Below are 22,482 nucleotides of genomic sequence, written 5' to 3' on the forward strand. Positions count from 1 at the left end.
ATTTGGCCAAAAGAAAAAGCAAACCTGCTGCTGTCACAGATGTTACTGTATATAACAATTACAGAAACAGATTTCCATAGGGCTTCGGACTGGACCAAATTCAAATCAACAAACATGGTGCGCAAAATACAGATGCCCAAAATAATAAAGAAAGAAAGAAATGTTTTATTTAACGACGCACTCAACACATTATTTTACGGTTATATGGCGTCAGACATATGGTTAAGGACCACACAGATTTTGAGAGGAAACCCGCTGTCGCCACTACATGGGCTACTCTTCCGATTAGCAGCAAGGGATCTTTTATTTGCGCTTCCCACAGGCAGGATAGCACAAACCATGGCCTTTGTTGAACCAGTTATGGATCACTGGTTGGTGCAAGTGGTTTACACCTACCCAGTGAGCCTTGCGGAGCACTCACTCAGGGTTTGGAGTCGGTATCTGGATTAAAAATCCCATGCCTCGACTGGGATCCGAACCCAGTACCTACCAGCCTGTAGACCGATGGCCTAACCACGACGCCACCGAGGCCGGTCCCCAAAATAATAATACCGAAATAAGTACAAACCAGCCTCTGAGAATTTCAAAGTTGCATAAACCATTCATGGATTACGGAAAAACAAATTCAGGTATCCCATCTCTTTTTTGTGTAAACCATCATCATTAGGTAAATGATGTCCTAAATGTCCTAAATTCGACTTGCACAAGTGATGCAAGAATGAAACAATCATCACTGCAATTTTCAGAGGCCTACAAACAAGCTGACCTCAACACATTTCACCTCAAAATATTTCACCTCAAAACCATTGAAATGTGAAGCTTACCGATTCTGATAGTTAAAGTTGCTCTTTTCTTTCTCCCAGCAACTCCCAGTATTCTGTCTCTGAAACGTCGATGAATGACCTTCTCGGTTCTCACTAAACCGTCCTCCCCCTCGAGTCATGCTGCCTCGCTTTGAGTACCTCGCACGTGTAGACCCTCCAGCTCCCCCTCGAGTCCAGTCGTATCTTCTGTAACCCTTGCTGCCAAGTTTGTCCACAAAATCAGACTTGAATGCATGTCTTGCTTTCTGGATGTGTTCATAATTAGCAAGTTCTTCATCACTCACTCCTCCTTGTTCTTCAACTTCAACTGAATTATCTCCCTTCTTCATATCCTCATCCTCTTCAACATCACTGGATACAAAAAAACGGATCCTTTTTTCTTTTCTTCAGAGAAAACTCTTGTGTTTCACCTATCAGAAAATCTGGAAAATCCTCTGCAAGATCGGTCTCTTCTTCATCAATATCATCGCTCAAGGTGTCCATATTTAGTTTCTTAATCACCATTTCCTTACTGATAGTGGAGTCAGTAGATGGAAGGTTGACTTTGTTCTTTAGTTCTGTCTGTTTCAGCTGTTGTTTCTTAACACAGACCTCTGCCATGTCATCATCATCTTCTTCGTCTTCTTCTTTAGTGTGATCAGAATCATGGTCACTAATTGACTCAGAATCAGAACCACCATCTCGACAGTCACTTTCATCATCACTCACTAAACTCTTGTCACTGATACGATTGTTGAATTGAATAAACTTAACATGAGTGTTGTAATGTTAATATGCTGCTGTACAATGATAGCATTACTTTCAGCTATTTGCATTACTTTACGTATTTTAGCTGAATTGACAAGTAGCTACGCTATTCTAACATGTTTAGTTTTATGTTTACAGATATTTTTATAGTAAATTTTTGTAACTAATATCTAGTGTCTGAAAAAATAAGGCTAGTAACAGTGTTTAAATTAAATACAATTTGTAAATTATTATAGTAAGTTTTCAAATTCAGTAAGTATAATAATATGCAAATTGTTCTATGTTAGCTGTTTATTATTACTTCAAATACTCAGTAACTAACCATTTTTCCAATGATTAACATTACAAAGTACAACGTATAATATGTGTATGTATCAATTCTATAATGCATTATGGGAAACTTAAATTAATCATGTTATTTAATATGCTTGAAGCTTGGGGCAACAACATTACAATGTGTATTACATATAAATATGTGTATTGATTAATACAGTGTACAACAATTTAAAAAAACTTTATAAAGTGACTGTTACTTATTGTTATTTTGAATAGAACCAAATAAACAGATTTGTACAAACTGAGCACCACATAAAACATGTTTAAGTGTTTACTCAGTTGGATTTAACACAGTCGTTTACCCAGTATGAGCATGAATAATGTTCCGACGTACTCTTTCAGTTCCAAGTTTTCTGTTTTCCTTGTTTTGTTCTACTTTTTCTCTATTTTCATTCCTACTGTTGCCCTACTTTTTCATAAGGGTGTGTTGGACAGCCTGTTGACATCCAATAGCTGATGATTAATAAATCAGTGTGCTCCAGTCACGACACGTTAAACAAAACAAACGTTTTAGATCCACACACACACGCACGTAAGCACGCGCGCACGCAGCACCTACAGTACACACATACACAAACACAAACACACATTGGAGGCGATGACCAGAATCTTCGAAGTATTAACTCAATTTAGAGTTAATCGTAGTGGAAGTGTGGCTACATTGATCTTTGTTTATGGGGTCCCTAAGCCTGTAAGGATAAGGGGACCAAGGCCGGCAGCTCAACAGCTGGTGACGGCTCTGTTTACTTCGCCGGCCCCCAGAACAACTGCTTCAACACCGCCAGGGTCGGTTCATGTGGCAGAAAACTGGCAGCTTTAACTGCCGGAGGCCGTCTCCGTCTGCCTTGTCGTCCCCATCAAGAACAGTGTTTTCGCCACCAGCGCCGACGTCACCACGGAGGAAGACAAGCTGAATGTCGACGAGCCGGCCAGGACCTGTATTTTCGAGCCACGATATGTCGTAAATCTGCGGCAAATGTCGTAGCGTATTTTCGAAATTGTCGTAACTCCAAAATATCGTAAATATATCGTAGATCCTACAACAGGTTCTTATCTCTCGTAGACTAGAAACTAATATGGCGCCTTACTTCTAGTTTCGTGATAATGACGAAGATACAGTTCCCCAGTTTTGTCAAATCGAGGTTTTTTGCCGTCAAAACTTTAAATGATGATGATGATAACTAGTTTAACGTGCCCATATACCACTAGGGTTTCGAACACGCCCATCCCGAGTCCGACCTCCGATAAGATCGGTGGTCTGACTCAGGATGGAAGGGGGGGGGGGGGGGGGTTAGAGTTGAAAATGGGCAGAATTTTGAAAATAGCAATTAGTAAAAAAGTTAATAGAATAAATTTTAAAAAGAAAAAGGAAAGTTACAAGCCAAAAATAAAAATAATTGACTGCTCGGCCGAATATTTATATAATTTGGAACATTTTAGAAGGACATTCAAAAATTAAATGAGAGAAAGAAGAGAGGATCGGACTATTTAATAACATTTAAAAAAGAAAGTAATTTCGACATAAAATTTTGAACGCAGATCTAAAAGTTTAAAGTCCGATCGATATGTCCACTTTAAAACAGTGTATTCCAACCGTGACAATCAATGTGCTCTAGTGGCGTCGTTAAATAAAACAAACTTCTTTTTTTCTTCCAACCGTGACCTTTGACAGTTACGCCACCTATTTCAGAAAATTTACCAGTCGATATAATGGGGCTTGATCGGGGTTGTTGAAGAAGACACAAGTGAGGCTGTTCAATGTGAAATGCACCTAAATAATGTATCGGAAAACTCAAATAAAAAAAATATTACTGAACTTAACCCAATTGACAAATTTTCACTACTTACAGTAATAATAAACATTATTACCTACGAGGTACAGCATAACGAGGGTCATATTTATCGTACAATGTCCCTCGTATGTCATAACTAAATCGTATGTCCTCCTGACAAAAAAGATAAAATAATGTTGGACGTCTTCCCCTCATCCGAAATTAAAATGTGTAATTCTGTGGAACCCAGGTTTTCCTTGTCGTGGGTTCGGACGCTGGCATAATATCCATTCTGCCAAGTCGGCTGTATCGATATCAAGTTTAGAGGGAATTTCCTTGATGATGTAACCGAGAATACCTCATGTTTTCTATCTTCATTTAATGAGAGTTCCCATTTTTGTTTACAACAAATATCGTAAACCGTGACACACTAAGAGAACTTTACGATACCTTCGAAAATCTGTCGTATCTTAAATCTACATTCGTATTTTGCTCATAACTAAGTACGATATGCCGTAGCTAAGATGGCTTCGAAAATTCGTGCCCAGGCCTGTTCCTGTAATACCAGTGACTGTTCCACATACAGGCGGCCTTAGCAGTAACTTGGCGAAGGATCAGCCTCAAGTCAAGAGGAGGGAAGTAGCTTGCAGCAAACGTTTAGAATCATCCATAGAATCTTGAACTTGCCACTGACTGAGGACTACACCGAGAGTGTCACCAACCTCCCTGCCAGATTGACGTGCTACCTACTAGAACTCTTTCCAAGCCGACTAATAACATCGTCGTAAGGCCCACCTCAATGAACCTTTTCTTCCAACAATTAGGACCCTTCAGACTAACGTTGGCTCGACCATTGGCGGCTGTTCCTGTGTAGTCATTCCCGGAACCAGCACCGAACCAGGAGCCGGCGGAACAGCATGTTATACGCATGGATCTACCAGCAACCCACCAACCACCCACCCTCCGCTCTACTACCTCCTGCCCCTATGCGTGGGGAGGTTCATGTTGAGCTAGTGTTATTATGCTATGTATTGTTATCGACATGTGTTATTCAACACAAGTAAAATAACATTAGGTTAAATTTACTCTTACTTTTTAAAATATTTACACTCAAATGACTGTCAAGGTTTGATAAAGTGTTGTCATTAAAAAAAATTATTTCAGTATTTTCATATTAACCTATGGAAATCATTTTATATTATTTTGTCCTAATTATACACACGAATGAATGTTGTGGGCTGGTGTGACTTTTAAAAAAGGTATTACATTCTTAGAAGTCAAACTGCCTACGATTTGGACTAATGTTAGAAAACATTCTTGTATAATATGGTAAAATGTATCTAAACCCATGTCATTGTCAAGTTTCAAGTTAATAGAGGGTTTTCTTTATTTTACGGGATAATATGTTCTTTTGAAAACAAAAACTTGTTATGCAGAAAATGCTAAAATAGTTGTTAGACATTTACCTCTGTTATGAAGAAATTACACCAGGGAACTTTAAAGGCTTTGATTTGTTGTTCCTAATATAATATTTTGCTGTTATATTGAAACATTCAGCTATGTACTATTTATTTCCGGGTTTGACCTACTTTTAATCTAATGCTCCTGGACTACAACTGTCAAAATTACCCAATGTTTGACATCCAATAGCTGATGATTAATATATTAGTGTGTTCTAGTGATATTGTTACAAATGTCAAAAAACGAAGTCCTTACAATGTTCGTTTCAGGTCTTGCAACTGACACGAATTCACACAAACATTTTAAAGCACAGAACGTAAAATCGTCTCCAGATCACGTGATCCCGCCCTCGGCAATTGCCGTCCCCGTGGTGCTGATTGTTCTCACGGCACTCGGCGTCGTGGCGGGGACAGTCTGGTACCGCAGACGTCACAAGAAGGACGAGATGACAGAACACCTGGTAGAAGACCGACACCCACACGGACCCATCTCCATTGTGAGGGACAGTGTTCGCTTTGTGACAAGCCCACCCGATACAACAGATGCTGAAACCTTACGACAGTCCAGTGTATAGAGTAGAAAACCCACGTGTGGATGTGGATTATGACAATACAGCTCACACCTATCTAGACCTGCAGGGTGCTGCCGTTTCAGATGCATAGAGGTCTTCGTGTGTTTTGGTGTTTACTTTCAGAAGTACTTACATATTTTTGTGTTGTAAATTGTGAGACAAGTAATCATTACTATTTTCCTGAACAATGTTTGAGCTGCGAAACTGCTATGTTTTATCTATATATTTTCTTCTATTTACTTTCAGGACAGTTAGCGTTTTGTGATGTAAACAATATAATAATTGTATTACATCCTGAGATATTACATCTGTAAGTTGTATTCAATTAACACTGGCCTAAAAGTTTGTTAATACATTGTTTTGTTTGTTTGTTGTGTGTTGTTTTGTTTTCTGTTTGGGTTTTTGGGTTTGTTATTTTGTTGGGGGTTAGGGGTTGTTTGGGAGGTTGTGGTTTTGTTTGTTTGATGTTTTTGTGTTGCTGGTGTTTTTAACATATATGTTTTATCTGACCGTTTGATCTGGTTTGGTTCCAGTAGAGATGTGTTTGTGTTTTGTTTGTTGATTTCTAATAACCACATGTAGCAAAAAATACCATTGGATCTGATGATCATCGTAACTAATTTTGACAAATACAGCTATGAATATTCACAACCTGTTGCCTAAATAACCAGTTTAATGTAAGCGTTTTTACAATATTGCTGTTGCAATATTACGGTACGTTGTTTGGTAGTATTGCATTATGTATAGTATACTAAAATACTATTATTTGTTATCTTTCTGGATTTGTTTCGATCTTAGGCATCATCAGCATATGGTATATTATAAATACATAACAGGATTACTTGGAATAATAAACTTACATAATATTATATTATGTCCATTTTCTCCTTAAGTTTAGCTGACCGTTTGTTTTTACATTCCAGTGGAATTTCTTTGACTTCGGAAGTGGGTGTCGGCGTAGTTGTTTGTTGTTAATGACATTATTTTAAAATAATTTGAGGCATAACGAGTCTTTATTTGTTTTAGCTAATACTGGCAGTAAAGCGGTTGAATTTAGGTGAATGGAGTGGGTGGACTGTCGTCTTCCCTACTCTTGTCCATATTTGTTTTAAAATGATAGAAAAGCTTACTTTAAAATGACACAGAATCCTTATAATAAAAGCATCTACAATTAAAAATCCTAACAGCGCAGCATAATCACCGCAGGTTTGTCATCCAAAGACGATGGGTCAGGTATTGTGTGACTTAATACTTTTCACGAGGGTCGTATCCACAGTAGGTGGAATGTGAGAGTTGCTCTCTCATAAAACTCGAAAAATTGCTTTTATAGTTTAAAAGTGTCCTTTTCGTTTACCTGAAGACGATTCTCTAATGGCCTGTCTAAACGATCATAGATTTCTCCAAAAACATTGTTGGACAAGCTGGGACAAATGTCCCCACTTGTTGCGCAACAAATGTATGACAGTGTAGACCGTTGGACAAGGCGGGACAACCTGAAACATGTTGCCAGATTTAGCTGCATGGTTCATCTTTTGAATACATGTTGCAGCTTGTCCCCACCTATAACCATTCAGACACTTTAGATGTGCCATGTATCCAAAGTTCTACATCACATGATATCGAAAATGGCAGTATCAACACAAAGGGGAGAACGCGTGTTCTCATCACCAAGTAATGAAAATGACTAACCTTCATGACCAAAACCTCTGCCTTTTTAACATTTCAGTACATGAATACAAAGACGAAAAGAACAGTAGCTAAGCTCAGAAAGGAGACACCCGTGGAGTGGTAATGATCAGGGTTTTATACAAGAGTGTTTTTGTAATTTAAAACAAAAAAAGTTCTTTAAATTTATTTTCAAACATGCTAAAAATTCCCTCTATTAACATTGCCCTTCTTAACATGCAGTGTATTTATGTTACCTGGTTGGGAACCCTTATGAAAATCGCCCATTTTAATAAGAAAAGAAATGTTTTATTTAACGACGCACTCATCACATTTTATTTAAGGTTATATGGCGTCAGACATATGGTTAAGGACTACACAGATATTGAGAGAGGAAACCCGCTGTCGCCACTTCATGGGCTACTCTTTTCGATTAGCAGCGAGGGATCTTTTATATGCACCGTCCCACAGACAGGACAGTACATATCACGCCCATTTTAATAAATTCCTGTGCTTAACTTTACCAAAATTGTAAGTTACTTGAACAGTGAATTACATATTTATCAATCTTAATGCTTTTGTTTTCGAAAACAAAAGTGAACGATGTGATTGGGGTGCATAGCCCCCATGGATTACGCCATGCCCACCACCTAATTTGAATATTTGACTTTGATATAAATATTATTACTTCAAAATCTTACAACTTTTCAACATATACTAAAATGTTTACATGATCATATTTTCCCTTCAGTTTTACTTTTTTACCTATTTTTTGTTTTTTAAATTAAACCTGCAACAAATGTGGACAAAAGTTCAAGAATGTTCCATCGTGCAGACAGAAAGTCCAACAATGGTTTTGGATAAATGTATGACCGTGTAGATGGGGCTTAATACTTTGCCCTGAATATATTTGTACTGTCACGCCAAATATATTAGGTTACAGCCCTGGGTACACGGTCATTTCTAATCATCACACACATGCATACATGCATACATACATACATACATACATACATACATTGGGATAGCTCAATAGCTCAGAATGTATCGTGGCAAGTCTGCAAGTTGCGGGCGATTCGGTGTCATAGGTTCGAGTTCCAGTAACGGCATGGGACAATTTGTGAGGCCAGAAATGATTTAATTATCCCCTGCGCCAGTGCGTTAATATCTATGCATGTAATAGTAAACCTCGACATACATACAATATATAGATATTGATACATCAATACATACAATATATGGATATTCATACATCAATACATACATACATACATTCTACATACACACATATATACATACATACATAATACATACACACAGTCCCAGACACGCCAGATTTAAGTTTTAAAAAGGGTTACGAATTATATCAAAGCCTCTAAATAGTTTCCATTTTTAAAAACAAAATTTAACAAAAATATAAACTGAATCCAGTTACATAGTATACAAAATATGAGCATTGTTAAAAACATTGTGTTTATCTCTCTTACTATGGTAACACACGTTTAAAAAAAGCAAATGTCAAAGTCAGACACATTGTAAATATATACTGTTATAATATATCCAAGATGAGTATTTTCACATTAGTTATGTTGTTCAGTTCGAACGGAATCGTTCAGAGTTGATTATTATGCCAGTGTTCAGCAATGCAGGAACTTATTTCTGATATTTTAATTATTATGCCAGTGTTCAGCAACACGGGAACTTATTTCTGATATTTTGAATGTAATAATTTAGCTTCTATCTGTATTTACAAAAGTATACACAAGAACTGTCTCTGCTTCACTGAACGTCATCAGCGTGTACGATGTCATACGACGGATTGCTCATACACATTGCGTCTGACGTCGACGACTGTTCCATCTTCTTGGAAAAGAACGCTCCGGTTTTCCTGAACGACACCATGCCTGGCGTCGCTTCTGAGTCGTCTTCCACCAGGTTGACGTTCATGTCTCCTTTACGCGTGTACACTCGCCTGTAGAAGACGAACGCCACGACGGCGATGGCAGCCAGGACCACGACGACCACTGGCACAACGATGGCTGCTAACGGCGTCTTGCTGGGCGCTGTGATGTGTTTTCGCGTCACGGGCGGCTGTTTGGTTGGGCCTGCTGTCGACGCACTCGTCTTTGGGACAGTGGTTGACGGCAAAACACCTAAGAACAAAATTAAAATAAAATAGCTAATAGGAGTATCAAAATGACCATTTTTGTAGTTAGCATAACCAGGATTTTATATTGGGGTCACCCATACTGTTAGTAAGTCGTGTTTTGGGGCGACAGGTAAATGTAAAAGGTGGGAGAGTGGCGTGATATAAATATTATTACTTCAAAATGTTCCAACTTTTCAACATATACTAAAATGTTATTTTCGCCCAGTAAAATAGTAAAAACACGTCAGCTGAATACTAATAAGATGTTACTAAAAGAAAACGAAACGATAGTGTACTGTTAAATACTTTGTAGAAATAATCCAACGGAGGTAGGTCATGGGGCACCAATTATGAACCTTTTCTAAGAAGAAATTGTTATGTTAATGAATCCCTGTTTTCTTAATTTTATTCAGTGATCAAAGATATCTGAAAAGAAAAGGAATGTTTGTTTAACGACAACCTCTGAATATTTTAAATTACAGCTGTTTGGCGCTTAACATGGTTATTTCGACCCTTAGTCGAGAGAGAAAATGAGAAAACCTATATACATCACAAAGGCTACTTATGCCGATAAAATAGCAAGGGATCTTGAATATGTACTTTGCCATAGACAGGACTGTACCACATACTACAGCATTCGATGCACCAGTGTTGTGGCACAGTTGGTAGGACCTTGAAATAAAGTGAGTCCATCAAGAGTGGTCGACCCTATGACCTATCCCACTGCAGCTTGCACTCTACCACTGAGCTACATCCAACACTTCTGATCCGTAGAAACAAATACCCCCATTCACCACCACTACCCCCTACAGCCATTCTGGAAAGGCTTAAATAATTTGGGCAGGGCGTATCCCAGTGGTAACACGCCCGTAATTGGTCTAGGATCGATCATAGTGAGTTCATTGGTCTATTTTTCGTTCCAGGTAATGCTCCACAACTTGATGACCATGGTATGTACTATCCTGTCTGTAGGATCGTTCATATAAAAACATATCTTGCTGCTAATCGAAAAGAGTAGCCCACAGAGTGGTGTCAGCTGGTTTCATGTCTGTGTGATCTTGAATTGGATTCCTAGGCTATATAACCATAACAAAGGTGCGTAGTGTCGTTAAATAAAACATTTCTTCTTCCCAAGAAATGATAACTAAGACCTCGCTGTTTAAGGAGAGCTATCACGCTCACCCCCATCACGGATACCCATAAAGTAACTTATGGGAACTAATAATCACTAGCGGGGATTTTAGTTTTTTTGTCTGAAAATAGCAGTAAAATCTACCTGAACATATAACACCGGCGTCCTTTTCGTTTCTGCAGTTGTGTACCCCGAACCCATTGAAGGGGCAGTCCTGGATCCTCGACTCTGTTCCCTTGCAGCCCATGTTGTCCATCCAGACGTTGGTTCCCTTGCCAAACGCGGCCCGGTGGGGCGCCACGCCTCTCGCGAATCCGAGCTGCTGGCAGACGACAGTGGCGTCAATGTCATCCCAGAGGTAATCGCAGACCGTGCCCCAGTCGTTGGGACCCCGCAGGAACACCTCCACTCGGCCCATGTTCTTGTCTTTGCTGTAGGGGTTTACCAGGCGGATGTTCGTCACTTCTGTATATAGAAATACAATAAAATCATGTTCATGTATACTGATTTACCAGGTGGATGTTCGTCACTTCTTTATACAGAAATCATATCATGTTACATGTATACTGATTTACAAGGCGGATGTTCGTCACTTCTGTATACAGAAATCATATATGTTACATGTATACTGATTTACCAGGTGGATGTTCGTCACTTCTGTATACAGAAATCATGCATTTCTAGTAGGGTATGGGTGCAAGTTGAAAATATATTCGAAAGTCCACTAATATACAGGGCTGGTAAGCGTTCCACAACCCTGCTGCATCCTACCCACTCAAAAATCACAAATGAAAACTTATTTATACACATCTTTGACTTGGTTATACTCACTCAAACTCTGTTTGTAGCAGGTGGCCGACATTGGACCGAGTCTTTGACAGTAGCTCTTCCAGTACCGCCGGTATATGGAGGCTGAGTTGTTGAAACCGTCACTGGTGCACTCCGTTATCGTGCTCTCGTTCCCGTTACAACGCAGGTAGTAATACCAGATGGGCGGGTGAGGGTGGGTAGAGTCTACAGTGTATTTGTAACGCGCGCCCGGTGCATACAGGCCGTCCTTGAACCCTACAGCTCTACAATCCACGAGAAAAGAAAAGGGATGTTTGTTAACGATAAGCCAGTAAGTACATTGTTGTTGTTTTATTAAATCATATTAAACATTACATGATGCCTGATGCATGTTCAGGGGCCGAGCGCTTGTAGTCGCTCACTAAACTGAATAGCTACAATACGTTGGAACCAATCTAATCGTCTGCGAGTGTTGGCCCTCCTGAACATGCCACTAATGTAGACTATTAGAGAAGAAAATCGGAGAAGCGTGGATCTAACGCGTCCTTTTTTCTATCATATTGTTTTCTGTTAAATCCAGTGCTATTATGTTTGGAATTTGTTGTAAGGTTCCTTCTTAGGATCGTATGTCTCTGGAACACTATGAAAAACACTACCAAAAATAGCTTGAATGATTCTTCGATTAATACACTCAAATATGTTATGATTCTTCAGTTAGCATACTTAAAACACATTTTCTTTCTTGAAATATCGCGACCAAAATACATTATGATTTTTCACTTAATGTAACTAAAATACGTTATGATTCATGATTTAACAATACTAAAATATGTTATGATTCGCTACGCCATTCATACAGTGTGTAAAACGGTTTTGGTGTTTATCATCAAAAATACGTCAAAAATACAACGTTCAATTCTTATAATTCCAAATGCATTAATATTACTATTATACAAAACTATATTAAAAAACCCTAATCGAACTCTATTCCACAATGATTTACAACTTTATCAATACAAAAATAAGGGAATTCCCTTAGAAAGTTACATTCGGTTTTTTTTTGGGTCAAATCTCTGATTTATTATAATGATTTACATAAGGTTTTATAAATTTTAATTTCCTGAATCAAATGTGGATAAAAAGTTATAAAATTTAACATAACTGAACATCAACTGATAACGCAAACAGGTTTTTTTCTTCAAAAATATCTACGATAATTAATTGAGAAATGAACTATCTATATACTTAAATGGAAGATTTCTTGTAAAGCGGTTAAAGTAAGAATTTTGAATTAACAAGGGAGAGCGTCATATTATTTAGAAGATTAATCAATTACTATATTAAAATTGCAGTTGTCAAAAGTTGAATTAGTGAAAAGTGAATGTGAAGACTGACTTGAAAGGGATAAAGTGGTTTTAGTGTTACTGTGTGTGTGGATTTCAGAGGAAGTTTGTGATTGTGATATTATTCTCGGAAAGGACAGGTCGCGTAATTGTGCACGAAGGCGTATGTGTTTTCGCGCGTGTAAGTTGTCGATTTGGTGTTTTTGTCAAAGGTGACAAAGCTGCGCTCATATCTCTCCGTTGATTTGTTGGGCATTCTCTGCTATAATTTCTAATAGAAGCTTCGTTTTTGTAGCCTGTCATATACATTGTGTCTCAGTTCAAAACCGGAGTCGTTTAAAGCCTGAATTGTCACTGTCAATCACAGTGCAGACGATATTCTGATAAATATAGAAACGATGGAATCCTCGGGGATTCTGTTTTTGACGTAATTGATAAAAAGTGGTTCCAGTAATAACATTCTGTTTTTATTTGTTTACCGAAAAAGTGCAGTTTTCACGTTCATGGAAGAATGGACGTTGGTTTTTCAGATCACGTGATAGCATTTTAACCAATCCAGACGCCTATTACAAAACTAATTATAAAATGGAATTATTACTTAATGCTAGGATTAGAATATGAACTGTCACGACGGAATTGGCCACCTCGACAGTTGCATTGTAATTTTCCCCACTCCATAAAAGTTGTATACGACAAGAATCGAGTTGTAAGAGTGCTCAGACTAGCAACTGGATTTTTCGTAGAAGTCGTGACATCAGCGAGTTGGTCAACTCCAGTGACAGTTGATAGTCTGACACTAGCATTACTTGACTAAAATATGTTATGAGTAACAACTTAATGTTATTAAAACACGTTATTATTCAAGACTTAATGTTACTAAAATTCCATTACGTTATGACTTCCCAACTTAACATTACCAAAATACGTTATAATTCATGACTTAACGTTACTATATATGAATCCTGACTTACCGTTACTAAAATAGCTACGATTCATAACTTAAGTTTACTCAAATTCGTTATGATTCATGACATAATGTTCCAAAAATACATAACGATGAACCTAACCTGCACGCTACTCTGGCGACGGACGAGTCACTGCTGTAGACGTCACAGAAACTGCCCCACTGGTTGGCGTACAGCATCTCCACCCGACCACGGTCATTTCTAGCCGCCTCCCCTGTCAGGCGGTAACGGATGTCTGAAGGGTAAGAAAGATAAAAATGTGTGTACTTGAAACAATGTCACCATTATATCTTTTTTCCTCGTCGTCATCAATGTTCTCATTGGTTGAGCTAAACTGGCTCCAGTTCGCGTTTGAAACACCTCCGAGAGAATTTACAGAATCAAAGAAATGAATTTCTCTGGAATAACTCCAATAAGTGAGAATGATGACACATGAGCGTGACATGAGTTGGACGACGTTTGTTATTGAAATAACAGATTACATTGAACACAGAGAAGCAATTGCTGACCTCGGTATGTTTTAATATAATTTAGACTAGTCCCTCCCACAGGGAATGCCTTTTTTATACTATGGAATTGTCGACAAGTTATTTATTGAAATAACAGATTACATTGAACACAGAGAAGCAATTGCTGACCTCGGTATGTTTTAATATAATTTAGACTAGTCCCTCCCACAGGGAATGCCTTTTTTATACTATGGAATTGTCGACAAGTTATTTATTGAAATAACAGATTACATTGAACACAGAGAAGCAATTGCTGACCTCGGTATGTTTTAATATAATTTAGACTAGTCCCTCCCACAGGGAATGCCTTTTTTATACTATGGAATTGTCGACAAGTTATTTATTTCTGAGCAGATTGTTTTTTAAATTGGACACAAAATTTGTATTATTTTGTTTGTGTTATTTTTAACACTTTGACTTTTCTTCTTACCCCAAACAAAGTTGAATTTTATTTTTATTTTTTAAACATTTTGTAGGAGGATGGGGCGGACAATGGGTACGTTATCTGTGATCTAATTGTGTGAAAGTTGATGGAAATGTTTTTGCGTTTATATATAACAAATAGTACCTTACTTTGTATTGATAAAAAGATAGTCCCATACTTTGTGTTGATAAAAACTAGTCCCTCAGTGTTAACAAACAAAAAGGTCCCTTACTGTTATTTTTCTGGTAACACAGCACGCCTGCTCGTGGGGCGTAGTAATCACACCAAGACTTGGATGTAGACGACTGGTACTTGCAGTCCTTAAGCGATTGTTCATTTCCGGTGCACGTGACCTCTGCCATCATGATGAAGGGCAGGGTCTGACGAGAGTAGTAGGCGCGGTACGACACCCCTCCGGCGTACCCTAGCTCCTTGCAGGCCACGTTAGCGGCGGTCTTTCCAAAGTTCGCCATGCACACAGAACCCCATATCCCGTTTATGTTGACAGCCAGGCGGCCATGGTTCGGAGCAAGTCGGTCATCCTGAGCTATGGTGATTTTCCATCCTGAAAGGAAATAGTATGATTTTAAAGTATTTACTTACAGGTACGTATTAAAATTACACTGTTATCTCCAAACAACCTTTATCATGAACACTGGCAGTTTAATCAGTGATGGTGGTCTAGTTGTTCAGTGACTGGCTGTAATGGCTTTAAATATCAATACCGGCCACTCCAAGAGTTAACGACTTATTGCAGCGAGCGAAGTTTATGGGGGGGGGGGGGGGGGGGGGGGGGGGGGGGGGGGGGGGGGTCGAGAGACATGATCCTCTGAAAAAATGTATTGACAGCATTTTTGGGATGGGGGGGGGGGGGGCACTCGCGCCTGCATTGTTAAGGTGTAAGACAAAGAATTCTGTCCAACAACTAACCACTGATCCACAGTCCTTCATAGACGGCACAGATAACCGAGGTGATCGCCAGGAATAGCCTGTTTAAACGTTTTATAGGATATAACCATGGAAATCTAGTTAAATTAAATAAATGAATGGCAACATGGACTACTTTGCTCATATACAACATGGTAACATGTTAGGAAAAGCTACCGGGTGTCAGACAAAGTTAAGTATATGAATATGATTACATTTTAGACAGTGTAAATATCTCTAGGGAAAAGCACAATACAATTCGAATAGCAAAGATAAGTATATTTTAAAACTGTGTATAAAAATCAAAATGTGTTATTATAGTCATGTTAGAACATGATTCTGAGACCCTACAAACATTAAAATGAGAAATTTCAGAACGATATATATACAACCAGAAATGGTTTATAAATAAGTTCCATAAAAGGCTTAGAAATACTATATGTTGAGTAAGGAGCAGTTGCCTCCCCCACCCCCTCCAGTCAAACCTTTTTTTAAACTTAAATTTTATATTATCATACATACATACATAGTGTGGGTCCCCCCCCCCCCCCCCACGCACAGACACACTCTAATATGAGTTGCTCACCCCTCCCGTATATACAGTGGTAAGGACCATGTCTCTCTCAATTTACGAAAACATAAAGATCAACCCACCACGATCGACGATCTGTGTTTTGCTGCACATGACCGACGCGTATGTTCCCGCACTGCACACGGTGCTCCTCGAGTACTTGCATCTCTTAAAGCTCGCTTCGTTGCCCAGGCACTGGACCTGTGTGACACCAACAGGACCAGCAGTCTTGCCATACTTGGACCCGGGAACGGCAATACCAAATCCATACCCCACAGTCCTACAAATCACCTGAAATTGTTGTTAAAATAAAATAAGATAAAAGTTATTAATTAACGCGCGCGCGTGACTCTTTCGAAAATATTAAGTTAAAGTTTGTTTTGTTTAATGACACAATTGGAGCATATTGTCCTATTCGATGTGAAACATTTGGTAATATTGATGTATAGTTTGACAATGAAAACCCGCTACATTTTTCCCATTAGTAGCAAGTGATCCTTTTTATCCACTATCCCAGACAGGATAGCACATACCATGGTCTTTGATATACCAGTTGTAGTGCACTGGTTGGAACGAGAAATAGTCTAATGGGCCCACCAACAGGGATCGATTCTAGACTGACCGCATATCAGCCGAGCGTTTTACCACTGGGTTACGTCCCGCGCTCTCAAAATATTAGGGCAGAGCTTGTAGTGTATTTAAAATATAATTATATACATTATCGTTTGTGTTAGTGGATTTTAAAGAGTGCTTGTATTGTATTTTTGAAGAGTTTGTACTTGTTACAGCATCATTCAAAAATATTAGTGTTTGTGTATTTTACATATAATATTATGTTAATGCTTGTCCTAGTGCATCCAAGAAGATCTTTCTAAAGTATTAATTCTTGTCTTTGAGCATATATATATATATATATATATATATATATATATATATATATATATATATATATATATACATACATATTATTGATCTTCTTAGTGGGGTTTTTTGTTGTGGTTTTAATATTAGTACTGATCCTAGTGCATTTTTCAAATATATTAGCACCTCTGATTGCGTATTTTTCAAATATGTCTGTCTGTATTTTTCAAATATGTCTGACAGTGTATTTTTCAAATATGTCTGCCTGTATTTTTCAAATATGTCTGACAGTGTATTTTTCAAATATGTCTGCCTGTATTTTTCAAATATGTCTGACAGTGTATTTTTCAAATATGTCTGACAGTATATTTTTCAAATATGTCCGACTGTATTTTTCAAATATGTCTGACAGTGTATTTTTCAAATATGTCTGACAGTGTATGTCTGACAGTGTATTTTTCAAATATGTCTGACAGTGTATTTTTCAAATATGTCTGCCTGTATTTTTCAAATATGTCTGACAGTGTATTTTTCAAATATGTCCGACTGTATTTTTCAAATATGTCTGACAATGTATTTTTCAAAATGTTGCGGATCAGTTTGATGAATTTTTGAAAACTATTAATGATTATGTTAGTAAAAATTTCAGAGTTTAATCAATCTGAAATGACCTGTGCGTCATTGTTGTCAAACCCGTCATCGCAGACAGCATTCCACTTTCCGTTATCGTACACCTCCACCGCCCCCTGGCTGGCGTTCAAGCCCAGGTTCAGTCGTACTGAAACAAGAACGCAACTTTCATTTAATGTTAAAGCGACAGATCCTAGTTTTTAAACACTATTGCATCTTGTTCAATATTAAAGTCATTTTTATTATTGAAATCAAATGTTTATTACATTTTATTGTTTAGATTACTATAGTCCTGTTCAATTGTTTAGACCCTAAGTTTTTTGCAAATGTTACGTTTAATTCCTATTCAGTCCTTGTTTTCTTTATATCTGCATAATAACAAATCCAAACCCCGACAGGTTTTATATACAATTCATCACCTAAAATGCACGAAGTTGACTTATTTCCATTATACAAAAATCGCTGTATGTTTCCAATGCAGTTTCATTCTCCTATAAATAACTACGGCTATTTGCATAACAAAAGATTAGGATACGAGGCTACGTGAAGGCCATTATAGCTTGTTTCATTGATTTAAGGTTATGAATGTTTTGGAATGTAAAATGTGTACCAGCTTTGTCTAACCTTTTCTTTAAACATGTACGTAAAAATACATGTAACCATTCCATGTACATGCAGTATATTGAATACATTTTGCCAATACATTATTTATTTGAATTTTATTTTATAAATTATATATATACATACCGTACCTAACCTAACACAACTGGGGTGTAGTAACAGACAAAAATCAGCTTACACGAGGTCGGGGTGTTACAGAGTCCACAGTGTTAGGTCCTTTCCACGATTGTTTTCTTTTAATTGGAATCCCTTGTGGTCAAATCTATAGTAGTTATGGTGGTGCTTGGGAGGGGGGAGGTGTATTTTTGTAATGCGCAAAGTAATTTTGTAAACCAAAAGGCTATTGTTCAGACTTTTTCAGGGTTCCACCACTTGCCCATCCCTCAAACACGGCCCTGAATGTCCAAAATACGATAACATTGCTTGTATATATCAAGTCGATAGTCAATAACATATTATTTTCGACGTTGTTGCTTTTGAACAGGTGGATGGGATACGTTTTCATTTTTTGTGTATACTTTAATATATATTCTTTGACAAAAATAAAGGGTGTGTGTCACCTAGACTCCGCGCCTGAATCCGCGCCTGAATTGTTTATTGATTTATGTTTTCAAATTGTTTCTTAAATATATGTCATACTACACTATATTCCGCTAGGAAGGTGGAAAAGAACATTAGTTTGAAACACATTGGGGCCTATAGAGTGATGTTTTTCTTATGCACATAGCCTTAGTTATTTATAGGAGAACGAACCACATTGAAAACATACAGAGATTTTTGTAAAATGGAAATAATTCAACTTCGTGCATTTTAGATGATGAATTGTATATAAAACCTGTCGGGGTTTGGGTTTGTTTTCATGTAAATGTAAAGAAAACAAGAATTGAATAGGAATTAAACGTAACATTTGCAAAACACTTAGGGTCTAAACAATTGAACAGGATTATAGTATCCATTTCTGAACAACCGAAGCGTTTTTAGTTTATCCTAGTGTTTACAATACCACAAAATGCATTTTTCATAATTCTAAAAACGCACGTACGTCTGAGAAGTAACAGTTATGGAGACGAGCTCTAGTCTATTTTAAGTGGAAGTATGTATTTCACTCATCCCCCACCCGCTACTGACGCTGGTCGGACTGCTGGTGGCCTCTTGCACATGCCAGCGGTCCCTCCTTCCACCTACCCCAAACCCTTTCCTGTCCTGGACGAAGGAGCCGACACCTGCGCCCATGACAGGCGTGCGCTACAACAACTTGTTCTGAATGTGCACGTTAAGCTCTATCACTTGACTTGATTTCCCTCATTTCAAAGTCACCCTGTATTGTGTTACATGTTTGTAGATTAACCAAAGTTAGTGTCCATCAAGTTTAAAGTTTATTTTGTTTAACGACACTATTAGAGCACATTGATCGATGTCAAACATACCACGGATTTGACCTCGAAGTCATGGGGTATTGGTTGTGAAGTAAGAGAATGGGTCCATAGGTAGTTTGATCCTACTGACTGTTAGTTTGTTTGTTTTGTTTAACAACACCACTAGAGCACGTTCTTTCTTTTTTTTCTTTTTTCTTTTTATTGTCCCAGAAGAATACGTAGTGTTAGGGTTGGGGCCCTATATCACTACTACAATACATAGCATATATATATTAGTAGTAACATATACAGGTAATTACATAGACATATCTAGTATGAAGAAATATTCTTTAAACTCCTCTAGGGCACTGACCTAAATTGAAAAGAAAGATAGAGAAACAAGAAAAGAATAAAAAGAAAAGAAAAAAGAAATAAGAAACGAAAGAAGGAACAGCATAATTGCGCATATATGACAGTATATTCATAGAGATACCCACATACATAAATGCATACACATATATATTATACATGTACATATATTCACAGATGTACCCACATCTACAAGAAATATATACGGAAGAGATGAAATTAAAAGAATTATATTTGTTCTAAAATGTAGTCTGAATTTTGTTTTCAAACAAGCTGTTTCCATGTCTAGATTATATTTAAGTCTCAATAAAATAGTGTTTGCCACGTTGCCCATTCATTATTAAATACATCGTATTTACAAGTTTTTAAAAGAATATATCTTTCAATTTCAAATTTTTGTTGCATTATGCCATGCACAGCGTTAATACTTAAACATTTCTTTTGTATTTTCATACTGTATATATAATATTTTATATTAATTATTAACCAGTTTATAAAATCGTTTTTATTATTATTTATCAAACCAAACATTATAATAATTTTATTAAAATGAATTATAGTTCCTGTTCGAGTAAATATCCAATCTGTTACTGCTTCCCATAAAGTGTGTACCTTATCGCAATCGAAAAATAAATGTTGTATTGTTTCAGGAAAATTATTACAGAAGTTACATATATCAGAATCAGTGTAGTTAATCTTGTATAGAAAAGTATTAGTAGCTAATATGTTTTGCAGTAATCTATACTAAAACCATCGAAGGCTAGAATCTTTCACACATCGAAATGGTAAAGCATAATATTTTTCCCAGTCAGTTTGTTCGAATAAAAAGCCTTCATTACTATATTTTATCTGTCCTTTTGGCTTTACATACTGAAAGTTTAAAATGTCATACATGTCTCTGCACCCTTTTTTACTTTTTAATAATAGTTGCAGTTTTAAAGGGTATATAGAATTTTTCACTGTGTTAAAATGATCGTCTTTTAACTGATCTAATTTATATATAAATGATTTGACAGCATTTATTAATGATGCATTTTTGATAAAATTTGTAGTTATATGGTATTTTTCAACAAACTGGCCATATATTTTTTTTTAAATCCATTTTCGTCTAATAAATCGTTTATAAAAATAATGCTTTTACCAATATAGGTTTTATACAAAAATGGTTTATGATCTATTAATATTTTACTGCTAAGCCATATATTTGTTCCAAGTATGTCTTCTACATTATTTTTTGTTGTATTTCTGCCCAATTTTCCAGAGTATCTTTCCAAAACATATTTTTCATGTGCAATGTTTTACGAACAATAAAATTATCCCCATATAAGATTAGATCCTTTGTGGATATACCTGTAACTGATTTAAATAGGGTTATCCATTTTGAGTTTTCTTGAAACAATCTTCGAACCCATACACATTTTAAAGCTATAAGAAAGTTATCTATATTTATCATTTTTATACCACCATTTTTGTAGTCTTGTGTTATTAATGTTCGTTTTATCTTTTCTGGTTTATTCTCCCAAATAAATTTTAAAAATAATGTATTCAGATGTTTTATTACTTTTTCGTTTGGGTTTGGTAATACCATTAAAAGGTGTGTTAACTTCGGTATTATTGAGGCTTTTAGAACCGTGACTAGCCCTAAAACAGTTAATTTTCTCACTGACCATATTTTTATTAATTTTGCATTTCCAATATTTTAGGGTCATAGTTGAGTTCACCGATATGTTCTAACATGACTGCGAATTTAATTCCAAGTAGTTTAAATTCAGTTACCCCCCAGTCTAGTTTCCATCTAGTATGGTGAAAAACATCTTTAGAAAACTTTTTACTGCCTATCCAGATAGCACTTGATTTTGAATAATTTATTTATAAGCCTGAAGTATGAGCACAATTATCTAGAACTCTTAGCGTACTATGAAGGGACTTTATCAAAGTCTACTAGTAACAGCAACCCAGGTATGTTATGTGTTTCAGTGTAATACATAATGTCGTATATTAGTCTTATATTTTCCCCAATATATCTTCCTTTAATGAAGCCAGTTTGGTCTTTGTTTATAATTTTATCTAGTACTTGCTTTATTCTGTTAGCTATACACCCAGATGCCATTTTATAAGTACAGTTTAACAAAGTTAAAGGTCTCCAGTTTTTAAGAAATTCCTTAGGTTTATTTTCTTTAGGGATGCAAATAATTATGCCTAATTTTTGGACATGAGACATTTCTTTGACAGAATAGCTATAATTAATGGATCTAACTATGAAATATCCAATGTCTCTTTATCTGTTAGAAGTGAATTGTTAAACTTCCACAGTCCAGTAACCTTTTTCATTTGATTACATTTTAAAATTAAAACTACTCCGGCGTGATCTGAACGATAACTATTCTCGATTATTACTTTCTTTACAGCAGGCATTAAATTATTTGCTATAAGAAAAAAATCTAGTCTAGCTTGTTTGAGC

At 36.8% G+C, this 22,482-nt stretch overlaps 1 protein-coding gene across 1 annotated transcript in view; it reads right to left on the reverse strand.

The window, feature by feature from the left end:
- Positions 1 to 8,780: 8,780 nt before the first annotated feature.
- LOC121387833 (deleted in malignant brain tumors 1 protein-like) overlaps positions 8,781 to 22,482 on the reverse strand; it is an 80,437-nt gene continuing 66,735 nt past the window's right edge. The window contains exons 31-37 of the mRNA XM_041519062.1: positions 17,718 to 17,824; positions 16,269 to 16,476; positions 14,920 to 15,252; positions 13,857 to 13,989; positions 11,489 to 11,730; positions 10,802 to 11,122; positions 8,781 to 9,529 (exon numbers count right to left, since the gene is read on the reverse strand). Of these exons, the coding sequence (XP_041374996.1) occupies positions 9,156 to 9,529; positions 10,802 to 11,122; positions 11,489 to 11,730; positions 13,857 to 13,989; positions 14,920 to 15,252; positions 16,269 to 16,476; positions 17,718 to 17,824 (1,718 nt within the window). The 3' untranslated portion in view covers positions 8,781 to 9,155. The remainder of the gene's footprint in view (positions 9,530 to 10,801; positions 11,123 to 11,488; positions 11,731 to 13,856; positions 13,990 to 14,919; positions 15,253 to 16,268; positions 16,477 to 17,717; positions 17,825 to 22,482) is intronic.

The sequence above is a fragment of the Gigantopelta aegis genome, chromosome 2 (genome assembly GCF_016097555.1).
Source record: "Gigantopelta aegis isolate Gae_Host chromosome 2, Gae_host_genome, whole genome shotgun sequence".
Taxonomy (NCBI): domain Eukaryota; kingdom Metazoa; phylum Mollusca; class Gastropoda; order Neomphalida; family Peltospiridae; genus Gigantopelta; species Gigantopelta aegis.